The 21,241-nt window shown below is 43.0% G+C and overlaps 2 protein-coding genes across 2 annotated transcripts; one reads left to right on the forward strand and one right to left on the reverse strand.

The window, feature by feature from the left end:
- Nucleotides 1–3,266: 3,266 nt before the first annotated feature.
- ca6 (carbonic anhydrase VI) lies at nt 3,267–11,440 on the forward strand. Its single transcript, XM_012870636.3, has 10 exons — nt 3,267–3,420; nt 3,978–4,157; nt 4,899–5,047; nt 5,161–5,256; nt 6,620–6,686; nt 8,035–8,192; nt 8,283–8,397; nt 8,505–8,585; nt 8,671–8,703; nt 10,018–11,440. Exons 1-10 carry the CDS (start codon nt 3,333–3,335, stop codon nt 10,650–10,652), a joined length of 1,602 nt encoding a protein of 533 aa, XP_012726090.2. The 5' UTR covers nt 3,267–3,332; the 3' UTR covers nt 10,653–11,440.
- slc2a1a (solute carrier family 2 member 1a) lies at nt 11,315–19,750 on the reverse strand. Its single transcript, XM_012870637.3, is given in 13 exon segments — nt 11,315–11,732; nt 11,734–11,901; nt 13,087–13,214; nt 13,423–13,498; nt 15,427–15,528; nt 15,630–15,740; nt 15,830–16,017; nt 16,104–16,229; nt 16,318–16,470; nt 18,859–18,983; nt 19,073–19,233; nt 19,326–19,424; nt 19,536–19,750. Coding segments are annotated over 13 exon segments (1,530 nt in total). The 5' UTR covers nt 19,572–19,750; the 3' UTR covers nt 11,315–11,675.
- Between the last annotated feature and the right edge of the window lie 1,491 nt (nt 19,751–21,241).

The raw sequence follows: 21,241 nt of genomic DNA on the forward strand, positions 1-21,241 counted from the left end.
ATATCTGCAGCTGTTTTAAATGTTTACCACTTGTGAATATGTTCTCCTATTGAAGAATGGAGGATTTTAAAATGGAGAGTTTTTTCTCAGAGGTTGTGGCATATCTCCTCCCTCCTGATTCCTGAGGGACAATCACGCCAACGATCAGTCAGTCAGAGGATTTTGGGAGCTGCTCCTGGTAGCTGCTTTCGCTGTTCAACTTTGTAAGTTAACGTTTTTTTTTTCTCACGACTCATGGAGGGTAATAGAAACTTTATTTTCCTTGTGAATATATATATAACTAGATATAACTATAACTGCAGAATAAAAAACAGATCCAAATATTATGAAAAGACACTAAGAAGGCACTCACTCTTCATCACCAGACTGAGGCAGACTCTGGGCTGCTCCAAGAAGCAGGAAGCTCAGAGTAAATTACCCTGCAGAGGATTAGGTTCCTTTTTTATCTAGTCTGTGTGACAAAAGCTTCACTGTTCCTTAGCTGGCCGCTCATGTTAATGACACCCATTCAGTCAAGCGCGTCAGCCGTCCCAGGATGGCGTCAATCTTGCATGACAGAGTCCATGGAAAGAAGCTACGACATTAAACTATACGAAAAATAAATGGCAGCACTCCAAAAAGCCATCTCTACTACACAGCATGCATAATATTTTTTTCATTTTTAAATCTTGTGTTTATGTGACCAGAATAAAAAGTGTGCTTTCTCTGTCAGGTGACCTTCTGGTATTAAGTTTTACCTGCGGAAGTTTTTTTTTTTAAAGTTCCCACTATGTCATTGAGCAAATTTAAATCATCAATAAATGCTGTTGGGTTCACAATTTGTTTCTGTGGTAGTGTGATGGTAGTTTCTTTTGAAAAACTCATTTCTAGTGGGGAAGTAGCCCTGAAACCAAATACAGTACAGGCGAACCAAAGGCATCATCATTTAAAACAGTGCAGGTGGTTTTAATACTCACTTGCACTGTTGCATCCAGAATGACAGCTTTAGGATTTCTTTATACTGTTATAAAAAAAAAAAATCTGATGCCAAGCTTCTTTTGTTGGTGCATTTCTGCTTTGTTCTTAAGCTTGTAGCTATCTAATCAATTAGTTTGTTTGATTTATTGTTTGGGTTCAAGTAGACCTAGATCCAGGGTTAGACCATGCAGAATTTATGCAGGTAAAGATGTTGAACAAAATCCTTATCCTACAACAAAATCACAAGATAATTCGAAACCAGGCAGAAACACACGAGACAAAACTAAATTGAAACACTGGTGGGAACAAAAAGTGACAAAGAGGGGGAAAAAATAAAACAGGTGGCAAACACACATCTGTTGTGTAAACAGAAATAAATGATTTCCTGAGACCAAGGAGTATTTCTACTGGGAGCAGTGATTAGGAAAAGGAAACCAGATGGGACTAATTAACTAAGCAGTAAGGAGCAGTTAAACTGAGACCCTGGGGGAAAACAACAATACTATAACTTTATATCTGACAATGGCTCCCACACATCCACAAAATGTCAGAAAAAGGGGGAAACCGGGTGGAGGAACTAGAAAGGGTGGAGACTTGAGGAGGGTGGACGAGCGGCTTTGATGATTGCCAACAAAGCTCTTAAAAACCCAGAGGCCCCACTAACCAGTGAGAAAGATCTGGTGGCCATGTTGAAGAAAAGAAAGCTATGGCAGACTGCTCTGAGGTCATTCTGACGGACATTGAAGCTCTTTGCTTTAAAGAGGGACTCCAATCTCCAAAACTGACTGGCAAGATAGTCGACCCTGAGGACGTGTAGCCGGACCCAACAGGACTGAAAAGGTATCTGTTGGACCCCTAAAGACTGAAGAGTATTTGGAAGAGAGACGGTATCAGTTGTACTCTCTGGGTCTGAGAAGCTGGTATCGTCCGGACATTTAAACGCCTTTGTTCAGATGTTCTGAATCCGAAAAACAGGATCAACCTGACACCCTGGGACTGAAAATGAAGCAAAACTCAGACGCCGTAATGTAGACTGGAAAAAAAAGGCTTCATTAAGACAATCCAAGACTGAACACGACGTATCAGTCTGTCAGGTTTTGAGTTGTAGTGGATGAACAATTTTGCAGACAGGCACTTGGAAGCGGCACGATAGGATAAAAGTGGTTCGATGAATGAAACGACGCCGCTTACAGGCAGGCAGATGATCGCAGAGCCAGGAACATGACACGTTGGGGACCAGAACATGAATAGATAAACAGAGGACCCGACAACTAGTGAAGGGAAAAGGGTGGCTTTAAATAGAGGGACGAACAAAGGGGAAACCAAAGATTTTTATTGTCGTACCAGATTACATTTGTATGTTTGTGGTATGAAATTCGGACTCAGGTCCCAGTTCAATAAGCTTAATATTAAAAAGAAAAAGAGATGAAGCTGAATAAAGTGCAGCCTGACTTCAGCAGTCTAACAGCTGCAGGGTAGAAACTGTTTCTGAGCCTGGTGGTCTTGTTCTGGGCGCTCTAAAGGCTGGAACGGTCTGTGTGCTCAGGGGAAGACAATTAGGCCAATCAGTGACAGGTGCAAGGAAGGAAGGAAGGGGACACAGAACTCTGAAGGCAACAGAACTAATAAATAAGGAAGTGGAAAACCGAGGATAACTTACTGGTGAAAGAAACAACAATGTGCAGACAATAAACCATACTAAGGAAGTGCAAAAATACAAACACAAGTGCAGAATCCCCTAAAAGTAATCACACTCCTGACATGTTCCCACACCCAGGCAGCAGACGCAAATTCTCCATTCACACACTCTGGCAAGGGCAGAAATCAGGTTGGCAGGTTGGGCACTTGGAGTTAAAATGTCAGCTATGCTGTGACTAATTTGCACGGCGATGCACAGAATAATTCATTATTACTTTAAATAAGATCATGTGATCATAGATAGGGTTTATCAACCTCGTTGTTTTTCTCTCTCATAATGACTCAAGTCTTCACCGACAAGATGATCCTCAGCACCTTTTCACAGCTGAGACAGACCTTAAACTGTGCAGAGAATTCTCTTGCAAAGAAAGAGTATTAATTGTAAAGAATGAAACTAGAGTGACCAAGTAAATTATCTGATGTTATGAATAAAAAGAGCCAATCACTTTTATGTAGTCTCATAATAATCCAGTCCAAGCTTGAACTAAGTTAGGAACTCATTTCAGATAAGCGTCAGATAGTTGCCTTTCCACTTTGTCACTTTGGCTCTGCTGGGAAGCGCTCTGGGCGGTTTCAGCTGAGCTTTCAACGCCTCCCCTCACCACATGTGGGTTAAATGCAGAGAGCAACCCTCCGCGGGGTGTCAGTGTCTTGCGTGAAGAATCCAAGACGCAGTGATGGAGATCCTCTCCGCGTTTGTCTCCGCGGCTCTCGTCTGCCTGGTCAACGGCGGGGCCCATACTGATATACACTGGACGTACCAAGGTGAGCCTCTCCTTTTGCGCTCGGACATCTGTGATAAACAGCTTTACGCGGTTTGAGCAGACGCTTCTGGTGCGTAAAACCCACGTAGAATATGCGTATGCGTGGATTTGCTTTCACGAAAGACAGAAACGCAGCGATTAAAAGTACTTTTCGGTTTTTTTTTTGTAAATCAAGTGAGATTGTTACAACTTTTTAACCCCCCCCCCCCCTCCACATTCTGTTGAACTACCATTTATTTGCCATGCGCTACGTGGTTTTCCAAGTACGTTTGGGAAATTGCTGTCGTAACATCTGGAGCTTGTTAGAACAGTTGTTAATATTTCTGTGGTGAATAACAAACCACATGATGAACCGCGGCAATATCCAGTTGAACAAGTTATGTGCGCTCTTTTTAATCCGTCTACAAACAAAGGAATAATAATAACCCCACTCTAACATAAACATAAGGAACGACGCTGCGCAATACTTGGAGTCGTGACATCCCAGTGGCGCGTCTAACAGCCCTTTCTCTTATTATTTCTGACCGTGGGTGAACGTTTGCCTTATTTTCCACACAGAGGGAGCCTTGGATCAGAAGCACTGGGCAAACAAATACCCAGCATGTGGAGGAAAGAAGCAGTCACCAATTGACATCCAGCGGAGCAAAGTCAAATACGACCCAGGCATGTTGCAGCTGGAGCTGAGCGGGTACGATGCTCAGAAGGGAAATTTCCGCATGACCAACAACGGGCACACGGGTAAAGAGCTCACATTACTCAACACCGCCTCACTCCTCCAGCTTCAATGGTTGGAACGCGCGTTTTATGGGAAATGCGCTTTATTGTGAAGAGGAAGGAGAATGATGCAACATGCCCTGTACCAAGCCCTCCAGACTGTATCCTTAGTGGAGCCAAGTTTTTGCTGCTGCAAATCTTTTGGGCATGCCCACCAACATTTTGCTCCTCTAGAGATTTTTGCTCATTCTTATTTGCAAGATGGCTCAAGTTTAGTCAAACTGGTCAGATCAGCGGTTAAGTCATGCCATTTTAGGTGGGCACCCTGGGTGGTGAGCCATATCAGAAATCACCTCTGTATCAGTTATTTGTTTCCATAATTTATTTTGTCATATATGCCTGTGCTATCCTCAATTATTGCAACAGCAAACAGGTTTACATTGGAGGCAACCAGACTTTCCAACTGAGTAAAAGTCTTGTTGCCTCTGATTTAAGCCTGTTTGCTTTAGTCATATAAATATAAATTATAACAGAAACAGAAGAAAAAAAAACTAATGAATTTGACAGGAACATTCTGCAACCACCCTACCTAATGTCAACTACAGACACAATAACATGTTCGTCTTCTGATTTTATGCTGTCTTCAAATAAATGCAGCCACGGTCACTTGGAAGGCAGGAAAACGCAGTTGCAAACATCTGAAATGCCAACAGCTGTACTATGAAGTATTCATGATTCACGATGAAATCTTTATGTTGCCCTCAGTTCAAATCGACCTGCCTCCCTCCATGAAGATCACCAAGGGCCTCCCGAACGAGTTCACGGCCGTCCAGTTGCACCTGCACTGGGGTGGCCAAGACCAGGAGGAGAGCGGAGCCGAGCACACCATAGACGGTGTCCGCTACATGGCGGAGGTGGGCTTTCAAACCAGCAGCAAGAAAGGGACTTTTTTTCATTTCTGAAAGGGATTGTTTTTTCAGATCAAACCTAATGTGTTCCTGGTCTCTGCCTTTTTTTTTTTTTGCAGCTCCACATTGTTCATTACAATTCGGGCAAGTACAAGAACTTCACTGAGGCCCAAGATAAGCATGACGGGTTGGCAGTGCTCGCTTTTGTCTATGATGTGAGTCAGCTACAAACACCTCTTCGTCTGCGTCGCTGCTCGGCACCTCAGAAAACAGTTTGAGGAAGGAAATTAGCATTTGTTCTGTCGGAGGAAGCTCCAATGATGTCTTTGTGCTGAAAAATTATGAATAATAATCTGCTGGTCTTTGAAGCAGGTTGTTTTTGCCATAATGGAATAAAGGCTCTATTGAGACTTTGGCTGCACACCGACTTGTTGAAAGAGAGTTTGTACCCAGCGGACTGAGACAAGTCTGAGTTATGAGCCACTTTCTTCTCTGTACTCTGAGGTCATTGCTGCAGCAACACCTCCGCTGGCATCCACTCTGGCGGCAGCACAGAGACGTCTGTCCTCTTTGAACAATTTAAGAGCCCTTCAACAGTTTGGAGTAGATGTTTCATGGCATTTTATTTCTATTTACAAAAACAAATGTGCATTGCTCCTATATGAATTTATTTGAAAGCTAAAAGGAATAGTTTTTTGAAGTTAGCTTTAGATAAATGGTTAATAGTTAATATTTGGCCTGGAGTAAATAATTTAGTAGGATCCCAGATTAGTTGGAGGCTAAAGCTTGTCCCAGAGGTGCTTAGACAACTCCAGTCTAAGATGTCAACAAGGCTTGTGCAAACACAATTTTGCATGTGATGGAAAAATGACGCAGGAAGGTCACTTGTTGTGCATATTGTGCCTAATTTAATCATGAGGATGTTTTAATGGTTTGTAAATCAGGGTCTGCTTAAACACTTGTGAGGCTTTTTAAACTTGTTTGAGGAACATCCTACCCCAAGATGTCCACTTTGACCCTGGGCCATCTTGTACTATCGACTAATTTTAGCTTCCTGGACCAGCTAATCTTGATGTTAAATGAAAGGCATATGTTGCAGATAAGATATTAACTGCTTACAACCTTTCAACAAAACCTAATTTGAAAAATTCTGAATTGTCTCTTCAAGATGCAACACGTTCTCTAGCTTTACACTTGAACTCTTCAGGCATTTGGCTCACTGGGTCCTGAAGTGACATCTGAACCTCTAATCATCGGTTTTCTCTGTCAAAGTTTGGAGCCCAATCTCATTGGCTCATCTAATTCAGTACATTAGTTATTTATGCAGCGCTTGTGACACCCGCTCTTCCATTTTCAGTTTGGAGAGGAGCTGTTTTATGTAATGAGGTATTAACATGGACCACCTGGTCTACAATTGCAAGAGAAGTTTGGTGTATTGTTTTTTCTAACCATTACCATGCGTTCTTTAAGTGCATGAATCTATGGAGGGAACACACTTTAGGACACGACAAGATGTTTTTTCTTTGATATGAGTGAAGTTGGTCAGTGTACTCCAACACGTTTTGTTATATTTTTCAGGACAGTCACTATGAGAACACGTATTACAGTGATTTCATATCAAACCTGGGGAAAATCAAGTTTGCAGGTGAGTTTTCTCGGCATGCATGGACTCTCCTTCACAGTATGCATTAAAGGGGACATATCCTGCTTTTTAATACCTTCCTTTTCACTTTTATATTAATCAGCTGTGGTGTATATAAAGTGCAATTACAATGCTTAGGTCTGAATTCCTCATTATTATTGCCCCACAGCTCCTCTTTTACCCCTGTTATGAGGTGCGTCTCAGAGCAACTCGTTTTGGTCATGTCTCTTTAAATTCAAAGGAGGCACTTCACTCCCCGCCCCACTCCATGTCACACACCGTTCCTCTCCACCCCGTTCGGCCATTTTTGTAATATTCTGGGTGACGGTGTAATGAATTGTGTGGGTTAGTACACCCAATAAGCAAACATTTTCACCTATCCGCTTGTAGCTTCTGCATCCTTCGGCTTGGACTGCAAAATTGCCGTGAGAAATAAAAATGGCAGATTCGCAAAATTTTTAAAGGTATACTATGCAACCGGGGTTAATTTTCCAGCGAGGCTCCCCCCAGAGGGCGAAAGTAAAAGTGCACTGTCATAAAGATGCTCAGCTGTTCTGGGTTCTCAGTCAAGCCAGGCGCGGTTGTTTTGAGCTTAGCAGACAGGCGAACGCAACGAAAAGTGGAAAAAACGGCAGTACAAACAACAACGCGGCAGCCGCGGTACCGCCTCGCATTAAAAAAAAAAAGTAAATAAATAAAAAATAAAAATAAATAAATAATAATAATAATAAAACTTGATATACTTGCATGTTTATTTGACGTTAACACGCGGTTCTTTGTTGTTGCTTTCGCGCGTGCATATAGTGAATGGCAGGGCAAAAACACATGGAGTTCTCGCCATAAAGCAAGACACACGAGACTTCTGAGCCTGTGGGTGCGGACCGAGGGCTCTTGCAATTGCAAGTGCGGTATTTCCCCCACAGACCACCAGGGCGGCCGAGAAAACCTTTGTTCGACCTGAAATGACTCATTTAATCATCCAAAACGGTATGAAACACATTAATTAACTGAAAAATGTTGCATAGTATGCCTTTAAGCTGGACCTCAATGACCCCGTTTAGCAGTTCTGAAGCAAATAATGTGATGTAATTGTTCAAAAGCATATTAGAAAACAGAGAAAACCAAATGCTTGATATGACCCAAACAGAATATAAACATATCTACACAGCTTATGGACAGACATACAACATTCCTGATCCCCTAGAGACTCCAAGTACACAACAAAATGTATTTAATTACTAAAAGAAGGGAGTCTTGCATGATATGTCCCCTTTACATTATGTAATGTGCTAAGTTGCCCGCCTGTTGGTGAAACTACAGAGCGTCTGACTTGACACTGTGTCCCTGTCAGGTCAGTCCATGTACATATCCGACATCAACGTGCGCTCCATGCTCCCAGAGAACCTCAACGATTTCTTTAGATACGAAGGCTCCCTCACGACTCCCCCCTGCCATGAGAGCATCATCTGGACTGTGTTCGACACGCCCATCACTCTGTCTCACAATCAGGTATGATGGGGAAAATGCAGGAAGGTGCGAAGTCGGACTAGAAGTGGTCTTAGTGGTTCCATTAATTTAGCCTCTTGCTGCGGCACCCAGATCACGAAACTGGAGCGCAGTCTGATGGACCTGGACAACAAGACTCTGTGGAATGACTACCGCATAGCTCAGCCGCTCAACGACCGTGTCGTTGAGTCCTCTTTCCGGCAAAAAAGTGTGTGATAACACATATTGGTCAATCATCTATTCCTCAGAATGTCTGTGAATTTGCAGAGCTCGTTTTGAATTTCAGTCATCTTTGTTTGCCTTCTGCCTTCTTAGAATCTTGTCTGCAAGATGTAATCGAATATAGGTTCCAGAAGATTGAGGGTCTGATAACGTCCCTCAGAGACATGTATTCAGGTAAGCTGTTGGACACGAGTACTGTAAACGCAAAGTCTCATTTAACCTTAATTAAACAGTTTTTTGTTTGTTTCTCTTTCATTAGGAGGCCACCCCAGATCAAGGCATTCAAAATACGGTAAATGTTTTGAATATACTACCCAGTAATTGTATTTATTTTATTTCAAGGATGCACTCACAATAAACACAAAGCCGGGTACTAAAGTTAGAAGTTTCAAGATGGGAGCTCATGCCTTACAAAGTCAACTATAGGAATATATATATGACGCAATATGGCTTTTGGCATGACAGGGTTGTCAATTGTTATTAAATATTAGTCGTTTTCTGGTGCTATTTTTCCAACCTGGAAGAAAGACCCTTGACTTCACTGCAACACCGCTACTCACCATGTGGGGTCGCCCTGGAGCCACAGCAGCATGGTATCACAAAAGACCGGTTTCTGTCGCTGTGCAGATAAGGTGCTAAAAGAGCCACAACTTCTCAACTTTGAGCAGGAATTAGCGCGCTCTGCCTCACGTCTTGTTGGGCGTGTTGTTTACTGGGGCAGTGGCGGCGCGGTCAAGGTCGATGCTTTCTTTAGGGGGCGGGTAATGACCACTCTACGTAGATCTGGTCAGAGCCACTCGTTATCCAGGACAGGGAGGGGCTGCTCCTCAGAGAGCAGAATTCACCAGGATTACTCCGACATGCACGAATCAGGCATAACACCACTTTGAGCATGCTTTTGATGAAGGAATAGCATCATAACAGAGTTAAAAGCTCAAACAAGTTTATTTTGCATGATATGAGTCCTTTTTAAAAACCATCTTAATGGACTGTATTAAATAAGCTTTTTGAAAAAACAAAAACAAGAAAACATTCAGTTGTAAACTTGCCTTGGAACGCTAAAGATGTCTATTAAGATCATCTGGCCGTAACCGGTCTGCTGTGGTCCTCTTCACAAACTCTTTTCATATGTTTTACTGCTGCAACTTTTTTTCTGAAATGCATTCAGGGTTCTCACATATGGTTCGAATGTTTTGCTGCGGCCACAAAGAATGCAAGCAAACATGTTTTAAGGATGAATTTTATAAAAACGACAACGTGCAAATAAGGAAAATAATAAGTTGCACATTGTATACGCACAAGCTTTTTAGAGAGAAAAAATATATCAATGAAAATGCTCAAAAAGGGGAAACAAAGCTGTTTTCTGTTGCCTCATGGGATGTCGTTGGTTGGAGGTATCTGGCTTTAGGAGAGTAGATTTTATCCTTATTAAACAGAATTTCACAGCTAAATGCCAAAACAAACAGAAAAACCAAAACTCATGGTCAGGTTTTTCATTTATTCATCCAAAGTGAATTAAAAAGATTTCTACAGAAACGTCTGCCTTGTGGTGTTAAAACAAAATGTGTTCCTCAGCTTGATGCAAGTTTTTTTTTTCCTTCAACAGATCACAGTGACCTCTTTCCCCTGGTGCTGAACTTCGAGGATAGAAATACTCAAAGCTACGCGTTGGCTCACCTCAGCCACCTCATAGATCTGGATGCCTTCACGGTCTGCATGCATGTTCTCCTCAAGGCTGGGGGGGTCCACACCGTCATCTCCTATTCCAGCGGCGGCCATGACAACGAGCTGATGGTCTCCATCAGCCAGGACACCAGTGCAATGGAGGTGGGCCTTTGGATCGGCAACGAGTTCGTCAACATGCCACACAATACGAAGACCCAGGACTGGGCCAACTACTGCATCACCTGGTCGTCCCACTCGGGTGGGGTGGACCTGTGGATCAATGGCATGGTGGGGGAGTCGAGGCACCTGCAAAGCAGCTACATAATCAGCCATGGCGGTACGTTCATCCTGGGCAAAGACCAGGACGGCTTTCTGGGAGTCTCCAACGCAGACGGCTTCGTGGGCAAGATGACCGACGTCAACGTGTGGGACTATGTGCTGACCAAAGCAGAGATCCGAGACCAGTTTTTGTGCGGGAAGAACAGCACTGTGGTGGGGAACATGTTGAGCTGGGGAAGCAGCAAATTCAGCATGTACGGGGGCGTGCAGCTGGACAACCAGTACAGATGCTCCTGAGAGAGCTCCAAATTTTTTAACAAATTCTGCAGAAATATTCCAAAATCAACACTTTCCGTGTGAATTAGGAGATTTTTTTTGGGAGTCAACTGATATTTGGAGGTAATTTAAACATCACATCAGAACATAAGTATGAAACATTACCCTTATCGTAGGCACATACACAAAGATTTGGAAGATAAACCTTCATACCGTCCATCAAATGTGTTCATCCAACAACATAAACAGCTGTTGTTGGAGTATATGGGCTGAAATATGTGGATTCAACCGTCTTGTGCTCTGGATTTGAAAATGTGGCCACAGTTCCCCCGGGTTGTGTAAATCATCAGTGCACGTAATGAAGGAATGCACCGTGTAGGAGGCGTGGCCTTAATATCCTGGTAGAGAGCAGTGTGTTATGTGCATATGTTGAATGGTATAAAGTGTATATGCATGAAATCTAATAATCTTTGTCACAAAAATGCTATAATAATTATTTTAAGCTGTAAAACCAAAGTCTATTCATGTTCCTTTAAACTCCAGTTAATTCCCAAAAATTTTCCACGGAAAGTTTCTAAACTTTGCAACCCTACCTCCTGAAAACCCTTCTCCCCTTGTTTTAAAATAAGCTTGCAAAGCTGCAAAACCCCAAAACATCACAGCTGATGGTGTGAGCTTTTTTTAAAAAATGTTTATTAAGGATAAAATGCTTGTCGGGCTCTTGCAGTTCAGTACTGAGAATGTGTGTCATAGCTTCATCCATCCATGCATTCATGTCTTTGCATTATAAATAAAGACCTAAATGAAAAGGGTTTGGTTTCTTTAATGACTCGTGCAACATTCACACTTCTACAACCGGAGGGGCATCGGCTCATGGTGTTTTTAACGCGCAGGAGAACGATCAAAGATATCGTGCCAAAAACAAACAGTCCGAGTCTGAATCCCTGCAAAGGTAAAGAATAGAGTCTAAATCAAAACACTGAAGTCCTTTACTGCATCCTGCAGCTAATATTTCCTCTCCTCTCAATGCTCCCATTCATTTCCTCAGAAGGTCGAGAGCTTCTCTGAACCCTCCAGGCTCTCTTTGCTGTCTTTCAGAGGACAGATCCATGTCCCCGACTTTGATCTCGGCTTTGTTCCTCTTGGCAAACATCAGGGAGACCTCCAGGAAGGTCTTGCTCTTGGTCTCTGGCACCACCATCCAGATGTAGATCAGCGTGACTAGGCAGATGGCGGAAAAAATGATGAAGCTGTAGGGGCCTAGTCCGCTCTAAAAGGGAAGAAGGAAGGAGAGGAAAAGTAATCTGTTTGTCCTCAGGAGGAGTGGTTGTAAATATGTCACGAAGGCACAGCTGGACACAAACTGAAGGTGAGGGGAAGTGGGGGGGGGGGGGGGGAGTTGATTTGAAGGGGATACTCTTCTAGTTTTTATGTTCTACTACCTAAACACATTCCTCATGTGTTTGTTTATTTCATTTCTGTGTTTCTTCATCTAGTGGTTTCCCCTATCCTGTTTATCAAGAGGAGAACAGCTTGGGTCAGGACCAATGGGCAACGTGTTGTCTTCTTACTGAAAACACGCTAATCAGGGCTGATTTACAAACTTCTGTTGCACATCTAGAACCGACCGATATACACCTTTTTTATTCTGGTAAAGGAATGGTAACAGTAACCTGGCCGGCCAGATTGATAATGTGTCATACTCCCATCGGAAGCTGTATGAGACAAAATTTCGTTCTGCATGCACTCTGTACATACAAAATGACAATAAAGTTGTCTAAATCTAAGTCTAAAAAAGTCTCTACGTACTCTATCTGAGAAGATATCTAAAATATTTACTTCCACTTGTGCCACTTTGTGTTGGTCTAAAAACAAACCATCCTAATAATATAACAGACTGAAGTCTGTGGTTGTAATGTCAAAAAAACAAGACAAGGTTCAAGAGGTGTGACTGCTTTGATTTGTTCCGTAAAGTGAAATACCCTTTATTATACAAATGTAAATAAACACCTTTTGTGGTGTAAATAAAAACTTTTTACTGGATATAATTGATATTGTTGTGACTTGTAGTGCTGATTTGCTGATCTTGCTGCCGAACTCTCAGTTTCTAAAATGCATTCTTGCACAAATAATTTCTGCACATACAAATGGTTTTAAAAAAAATACTAACCTGTAGACTGTGATCGCACACCGTCTCTTTCTCCTGCATTGTTTACGTTTCAATTGTTTTACTGTTAAATCACTGCTGCACTTTATCCTGTAACCTACAGCAATTTATCCTGTAATTTCCAAGCTGTATGCAAACGAAATTTCGTTCTGTACGCACTCTGTGCATACAGAATGACAAATAAAGTTGTCTAAGTCTGATTTCACTTTGAACAAATGAAACATCTGCATGCAATGAGGCACGGACATAACCAGCGTCTGCTCTTTCAGCGTCCCTTGCGTTACCAACCTCCATAAATGGAAAAACGAGGCCAACGGTGAAGTTGGAGATCCAGTGGACCGAGCCTCCAACCATGAAGGCCGCTGGCCGGGCCGACTGCCTGAACATCTCGGTGGTCATCACGTTTGGGATGGGACCTGCCGAGCACACGTGAGGTTACCGCAGGCCAAAGCTCTGCAAAGAGAGACCATCGGTCCTCCGCAGGGAGGAGGCTGACGTCTGCCACGACAGAGTTTACAAAAATCCTGTGATTACACGTCTGGTGGTCGGAGCAGCTCTTCAGCTAATGGAGTGGTCTGTTGTAACCAGTGTGTGAGTAAATAACCACAGGTGGGTCAGACTTACTGGGTCCGATGGCATGTCCTATGACGTAGATGATGACACACGCGATACTGACGTAAGGCATCCATGAAACGTTTTCCTGTCAACATAAATAAACAGATAATCATTAGTTTGCAAAACGGAAATAAAGAAAAAGCTCTCTGAATGACCTAAAAAAAAGTCTTATTGGAAGAGAAACCTTTTACACAGTAGCCGGCTGTATATTCAGTCATTATCAGAGTAAGCTGTAACTGATATGTGTCTAAATACAGGGTTTCAGGAGAGACTCTGGGCTCTGGGTCTGTCTATCAGTAATACTCGCTGGCATTTTGGTTCAGTGTATGGGATTTTTCTACAGCCTCAGCAGAGATGCGAGATTAAAGCTGTATTCCTCTGAGCAGGTCTGACCAGCAGGTGTTTACTATTAAAAACCACAGAGCTGTTGCAGGTAAGTTGTTTCTGTGATCAAAACGGCTAAATGAAATGCATTATCTCCACATTTGGCCCCAATGTGATATTTAGGCCTTCAACTTTACTGTAAATGTCCGCGTTTGTCAATGTTGGCAAACATGATGTGTTTGCCAACATCTTTCTGACATTATTCATTGTGAAGCCTTTGTGGTTTGTTATTCTGCCTCCCTCTGTTGTGCTTCTCCAGACTCTTTCAGGTGTTTAGACCAGCTTTGTCTGGTTTTTATTCAGATGTATATACGTTGTATTTGATAATTGTTTCAATGTTCTAACCAAGAACCTAAACAAGGAAAGAAAAAGCTTCAGTAAAACTAACCTGAAGCATATTCCAAACAGTAGGATATTATTTTCAAATGGATTTTCACAACCTTTATGGCAGTGAAAACAGCCCAGTGAGGGGAGTATACACATTAAATCTTTCTCTAGCTGAGAATAGTAGCAGGATGTGGGGATGTGAACTACAGAAAAAATGTTAAAGTTTATTGTTTAAACCATTTGAATTAATCTCAAGTGTTATTTCGTTTTTTTTATTCATGTGCAACATTTACAAAATTACAAAATCTTATGTCCATTCCCCTCCACCCCAACAAAAAACAAAAACAAGACAACAAAAAAAAAAAAAAACTGGAGACAGAATTTAAGCTGATAAAAACTTCTTGAGTCAAGCTTTTTCTCCCTACCTCACCTTTCACAGCGCAACCTTTAATTTGTGAACATTTATTCAGTTGTGCAGAAACAAATTTCTAGAAGAAACCCTATAAACCCTGTTAAAATACTGAAATAAGTTTGTAGTAAATTAACTTTGTAAATTGATGTCAGCAATCTTTTAACAGTTACTTCCTGTTTCCCAGGGACTATAAAGATGTTGTGACACGGGTCCATGTCTCTAAGTTACTCTTGAAAATGGGAAAGACAAGAAAACATACTGATTAAACCCGGCCAGATGTGTGTGAATCTTTTAGCTCAGAAAATGACTACAAGTAAAAACAAAAAAAAACAACATCTCTCCTAAACTCGCGCGTATCTACAGTCTGGACTTGTGTCTCCATGAATCTCTGTGAAAATTGCAAGAGTGCAAAGAAACATAAACTCTCAACCTTTTGAATGAAAATCTGGTGAACTCTGATCGGAAAACTGACTTGTTGTCATCAAAGAATCTTTCAATGGGATAATGATCTGAAACATACGTTCAACCATTCATAAAATCGACCTTCGTCCATCAAGCTCAATCCTGCAGAAAAGCTGAGGAGAAAGGAGCATAAGAAACGACGCTGGACTTCACGCGATCCAGAGAGTTTGTACACAGAAGAATGGCCAGAGGTTGAGAGATGGGCAATTATTAGGTTTAGAGGAGCAACAAGTCTCTTTTACATATTTTTTGATGGTTTAAATCCACATTTGAAGCTGCTTTTTACGTTTAATCAGGTTATGTTTGTCTGATCTGATCATCTAAATCAAACAAACAAACCAGAAGAAACCTGTAAAGAAAAGGCCTGTAGGGGGCACCAAAGTAACATGTTTAATCTGAATCCCACTGCAGCTTTCACAGCCGCTTACCTGGAAGTTGAGGGCCACAGTCAGCAGCACACAGGCCCCGCAGCAGATCCCAAATCCCAGGAGGAGGAGCAGCCGTCGGCCTGAGGACTCCACGATGAAGACCTGAGGGAACAAACTTCCTGTTCAGAGCTAAAGCAATCGGATTACAGACTTCATTCATTTTACTTTGTTTTTGCTGCAGTTGTTTTATTCAGGGTACCTACAGCAGCTATGGTCATGAAGACGTTCACCGCCCCTGTTCCCACTGTGACATACTGGACGTCGTTCTGATTTACTCCAGCAGAACCGTAAATACTGTCTGCGTAGTAGTAGATCTGGGAAAAAAAAGCATTATTTATCTGGTTGATAGCTGAAAATGCCATTAAAGACAAGACAAAGATCCGTGCGTTGAAGGATGCCTCACCGCGTTGACCCCTGACAGCTGCTGGCCCATGTTCATAATGATGATGGAGACCAGCTGCCAGCGGAGAGACCGCTGGGACAGCAGGGAGAAGACCGACAGGCGGCCCTCGGCCTGCTCCGACTGGTCCTCCAGATGCATCTCCTCCACCTCCGCGTCCACGTCCTCCCAGCCGCGCAGACGCTGCAGCGCTGAGAGGCACAAAGCCCACACGTAGCACGGTTACGTTCGGGGTCAATGCAGCCGTGTGTAGCGGCGGTCAGTCCTGCGGTCTCACCCTTCCTGCTGCCCTTCTCGTCGCCCTTCTGGATGAGCGTGTACCTGGGACTCTCTGGGAAGAAGGGCAGGAGGATCAGCTCCATCGCAGCAGGAATGCCAGTCAAGCCGAGCATGATGGTCCAGCCTGGACCAGAACACAAGTCCCGGGTCACCTGACGGCCCGAGTGTGAGGAGCAAAACAGCAGCGAACGTTTACGAGGACTTCGGAGCACCTGTGCTGTTGCCTAGTATGTTTCTGATGCCCATCACTTGTGCAGCCAGGATGCCGACGGTGATGAAAAGCTGCGGGACGATGCCGATGGCCCCTCTCAGGTTTTTGGGCGCCAGCTCGCCCAGGTACATCGGCACCACGTTGGACGACAGACCTGCAAACGAGGATGGAGTAAAATACAACAAGCCGGAACTAAAGCGCCCTGAAAAAAAGGATCCATACCACATTTTCTCCCATTTTGTCATGTTGGTACTGAAAACGTTTAATGTATGTTTTTGGGATTTTGTGCGACTTGCCATGGTTTAAAGTGTTAGCGTGATGACAGGTGATTGTGTGAGATGCAGAGTGTTGCAGTCTAACCTGGACGCAATCCACCTCTGAATATTTTACAGGCTGAGGTGAATATTTTACAACTTGTCGCCTGATGGACAACTGTACTTGTTCAATTTCAAGCCAAAAATTTACCTTTTACCTAAATGCTTTTCAGCATCCCTGTGATTCTCCATGTTTCTCAGAGCCAAAGATCCTGGTCGAGCCTCAGATTCCTCAAGCAACTATTCCTTTCCAAGCCTTCGCCCCCAGTTCCACAGTCTTCTGCCTGCCTACTCTCCACCGCTCAGCAACACCAGTCCCCCTGGATAGCTTGCAGAACCTCTCCTCCAGACCAGACTGGAACCTCCTCCCTACTGTCGCAACAAGCTTGAGATCATCCTCTCATCCAAACTTCGCCTTCAGTCAAACCTTTTTGGATCTAACTCCCTACAGAGAACGATCACCGTTTCCTTGTCCTCAGTGGTTCTCCTCCATGTGGGTCAAAAAATGATCTCCAAACATGACAGGGATAGATTAACACAAACTACGAAGAGGGAAAGAAATTAAACATGGTTTTCAAACCTTTTTGCAGACAAAGGACTGAAACGTGCGGTGTGCATTTTTATTTGGCTCCCTTTAGATTCAAGTATAACTATAACTGCCTTCAAAAGTCGCCCAATGAGTCGCCTAAAGACTTTCGGCGTGTAATCTAATCTCAGCATGAATCCAGCTGTTCTGTGGAGGCCTCAGAGGATTGTCAGAGAACATCAGGGAAGAAACAGCGACATGAAGACCAAGGAACACAGCACACATGACAGGGAGGACGTTTAAAGCAGAGATGGACTACAAAAGCTTTAAACAGCTCAAGCAACCCTGTTCCATCCATCATCTGAAAACACAGACGGTCTAACTGCAAACCTGCCAAGACATGGGCGTCCACATAAATGCAGAGGTGGGTAAATCCAGCTTTGGAAAGTTAAAAACCGTGCCTAGTTTTCCTTTATCCTGTTTACTTAGTTAGTCCCTGTCTATGTTGTGTAGCTAAAGATGCAATTGGTTGGAATACAACTCTATACTTTCTGAATACCCACCCCTGCCTAAATGAGATGCAGGACGAGGAGAGCATTAACTAGAGATACACTAAAGACCTCCTTGGTGTCTCTGGAGGAGCTGCAGAGACACACTATTCAGGTGGGGGAATCAGCTGAGAACAACTAACCACGAGGCGCCTTATTTGCCGTTGGCCACAGGTCATGTGTGGGGCGCAGCAAACATGTGGAAGAAGGCAGACGACACCAAAAATGTACTTTCCTGCAATATGTGGCGGAAAACTAACCCTGCACAGCACTCTGAACGCACCGTCCCAAGGGTGAAACAATGTGGCGGTAGAATCATGCTGTGGGAATGTTACTCTTCAGTAGAGATGGATGACATTAAATACAGGGTAATCTGGGAAGAAGACCTGTAGAGACTCCAATAGACTTGAGACCCAAAACAGGAAGCTAGAGCTACAATTAAATGGTTTCAATCAATGCAAATCGCCATGCAAATTGCAAATTGACAAACTAATTGACAGGAATTGAAAACAGATGTGTAATTGGATTATCTCCATCCAGTTTGACTGAGCTTGAGCTATTTTTGCTCAAGCAATTCTGGAAAATGGTCCAGAATTGCAAGTAAATTGGGGGTTGGGAGGCAAGAACAAGTAATGAACAACCAAAGTTGTATATATATATATATATATATATATATATATATATATATATATATATATATATATATATATATATGGATAAACCCCTCTTTTTGTGCACACTGGTCCTTGCAGAGCTTCACAAGCCATAAAACAATAAAAGTTGCACACACACACACACACACACACACACACACACATACACACACACACACACACACACACACACACACACATAGTTAAATCAATTCCTTCAGCCTGCAATTAGATTTATCATTAGAGTAGAGACATTCCCCACTTGTACAAAGTACTGATTCTGGGGGCTGAACAAACAAAGATGCTTCACCTTTTAGATTTTTACCTGTTAAAAAAAGGGAAAAACCTTTGGATCACATCTTTCCACTTTACAATTACGCACTACTTTTGTGTTGGTCTGTCAGATCGAATCCCAAGAAATACATTGAAGTTTCATAGTTGTTGTGTGACAAAATGCGAAAAGGAGCATGAATACTCTTGTAGGTTATGATGTTAACCAACCTGCACATATCCCCACTATGAATCTGGCTACAATTATGATCTCATAGGACTTGGAGATCTCACTGACTCCCATCATGATCGCTGGGACGATGGAGAAGACGTTGTTGAAGAGGAGGGTGCCCTTCCTGTTGCAGGATTTAAATGAAACAGATGAAAGAGGCGCACTGCAGCTGAAAGCCGATCTGCCACGTTTAGCAGGGAGAGGCTTTTCTACCTGCCCAGCTTGTTAACCAGGGGAGCCACCATGAGAGATCCGAAGAAGCCTCCGAGGGGGTACATGGACACGGACACTGACCACAGGAGAGTCAAGAGGTTCTGCCCCATCGGTTCGTTGTACCGATCGGTGTAGGTTTTGTTATAAAACTGTTGCATGAACTGCAGAGGAGAGGACAAGGCTGAAAGACACGTGTGTCTCTGATACAAATCTTATTATTAATGATTGTAGATGAAGAAAAAAAGATAATTACGGGTGCTGGAGAGTTGACCACAGCCACATTATATCCATACTGGAAGGATGACCCAAACGCAGAGATAAGAGTAGCTAGTGCCAGGACTGCTGTTAGTCTCTAATGTGGGGGACAGGAGGAGACCTCTGTTCACCAACACAATCATCCTCCATAACCATCATTTAGACACGCCGACTGATCGGATGAAGCAAACCCTAAAGTGCCACTCACCCCTCTCCGCTCCACGGGCTCCTTACTGTCCTCCATGGCGGCGATTAGACTTGTTGTCACTTTCTGCGATCATAACAGCCTTTTGTTACAGCCTCGGCGCTCGCTCCGGGGTGCACTTTGGACATGAGACCAGAGAGGTTTACAGTCCGGTTTGTGATTATTACCCCCTCCCATGCTGCTGACTTTGCTCTCAGTTTTATGTAATAGACACAAGTTATAATAGATGACAGCCTTAACTGAGTGCAGATATGTAGACTCGTGCCACCTTAAGATAAAGGCATTTTGTGTAAATATTTATCTTATTTTTTCTACCGGCATCGCCTCGTTTCTAGCTCCGTCAATCCAAAAAAAAATCTTGGTGGAGCTGGCCAATAGATTTCCCTGCCTAACCCAGTACATGCATTTAAATTAAAAGTCGGAAAATTACTATGATTCCACAATAAGCATTTAATTAATAAAAAAAACATTGTTCACAAAGGATTATTTTGGTGTTTTTGTCTTATTAATCCTTTTCACAGACTCATGCCAGAGGGATTACATACATTGTGCATGTACGTATATTATTACGAAACAAACGTTTACGTCTTGACTTAAACATATATCCTAATTTTTTATTTATATAATGATTTAAGTAGAACAATGACCAGTGCAAAATTAAGTTGTATTTACCAGAGATGAAGTGTAGACTGCAAATTCTGTCGTGGTATGATGGCTCCCACAGTCCATTGGGACTGTCTGCCTGCATCCTTTTCATTGAAATTATCCATTTCTTTCTTCTTTCTTCTTTCTTCGGTAAACGAAAGAAACGTACATCCGACGATTTGGAATGCCTCTGTGTGCAACCGGCAGCACAACAAGTCGTAGGCATTGTTTAGATTCCAAAAATAAACTAAACGTATGCTCTAATTCACCTGGTTTGTTACGCAGGTAAGCGAAAACAGTACTGTTTTTGCCGACCACCGTGACCCGGATGTAGCGCAGATGTAGCGCGTGACGTCACGCGTGAAGTGCACCTATCACTGTGCAGCTAGAGCTACCCCAGACCCATTCATTTTGGCGATACTGATTGGCCAAATATTTATAAATCTTCCTTAGCAACAGTATACGATTGGTTATTTCGCTACACTTGTGGGGCTCCTTGCGTGACAGCCCCACAAGTGTAGAAGAAGAGAAATGATACGTTCTGTTGGTGGAAATACACTGTTAAATGAGTCAATTGATAGAGTCAATTAGTAGAAGTGTTTTAATAATTCTTATTACATGTAGCCACATACTATTAAGTAAAACTGACATTAATAATACTTTTAAAATCTCTATATATTTTGACTTTTCCCCTCCACATCTAGGGAAGGCAGCACCCGAGCGCCCCCTATGGGCCAGCCGCCACTGCGTCAATTCCAATCAGCCTCCCTGTCTCTGCTGGAGAAAAGCATCCCCACAGCACAATGCTGCCACCACCATGGTTCACTGCTGGATGGTGTGCTGGGGGTGAGGCGCAGCACTGGTTTTCTACCACAAATAGGATTTGGAAGAAGGCGAGAAAGTTCAGTTTGAGTCTAATCTTGGTAGAGCGCCTTCCACCTCGTGCTTGCTGCGTCTCCTGCATGGAAGGTGACAAGGACTCCTATCAACGACGGCTTTCTTTTCCTCTTTAAAGGTCAGGTTTGTGAAGTGCATGGCTGACACCAAAGCTGTGGATCTCTGGG

The sequence above is a fragment of the Fundulus heteroclitus genome, chromosome 1, assembly GCF_011125445.2.
Source record: "Fundulus heteroclitus isolate FHET01 chromosome 1, MU-UCD_Fhet_4.1, whole genome shotgun sequence".
Taxonomy (NCBI): Eukaryota; Metazoa; Chordata; class Actinopteri; order Cyprinodontiformes; family Fundulidae; genus Fundulus; species Fundulus heteroclitus.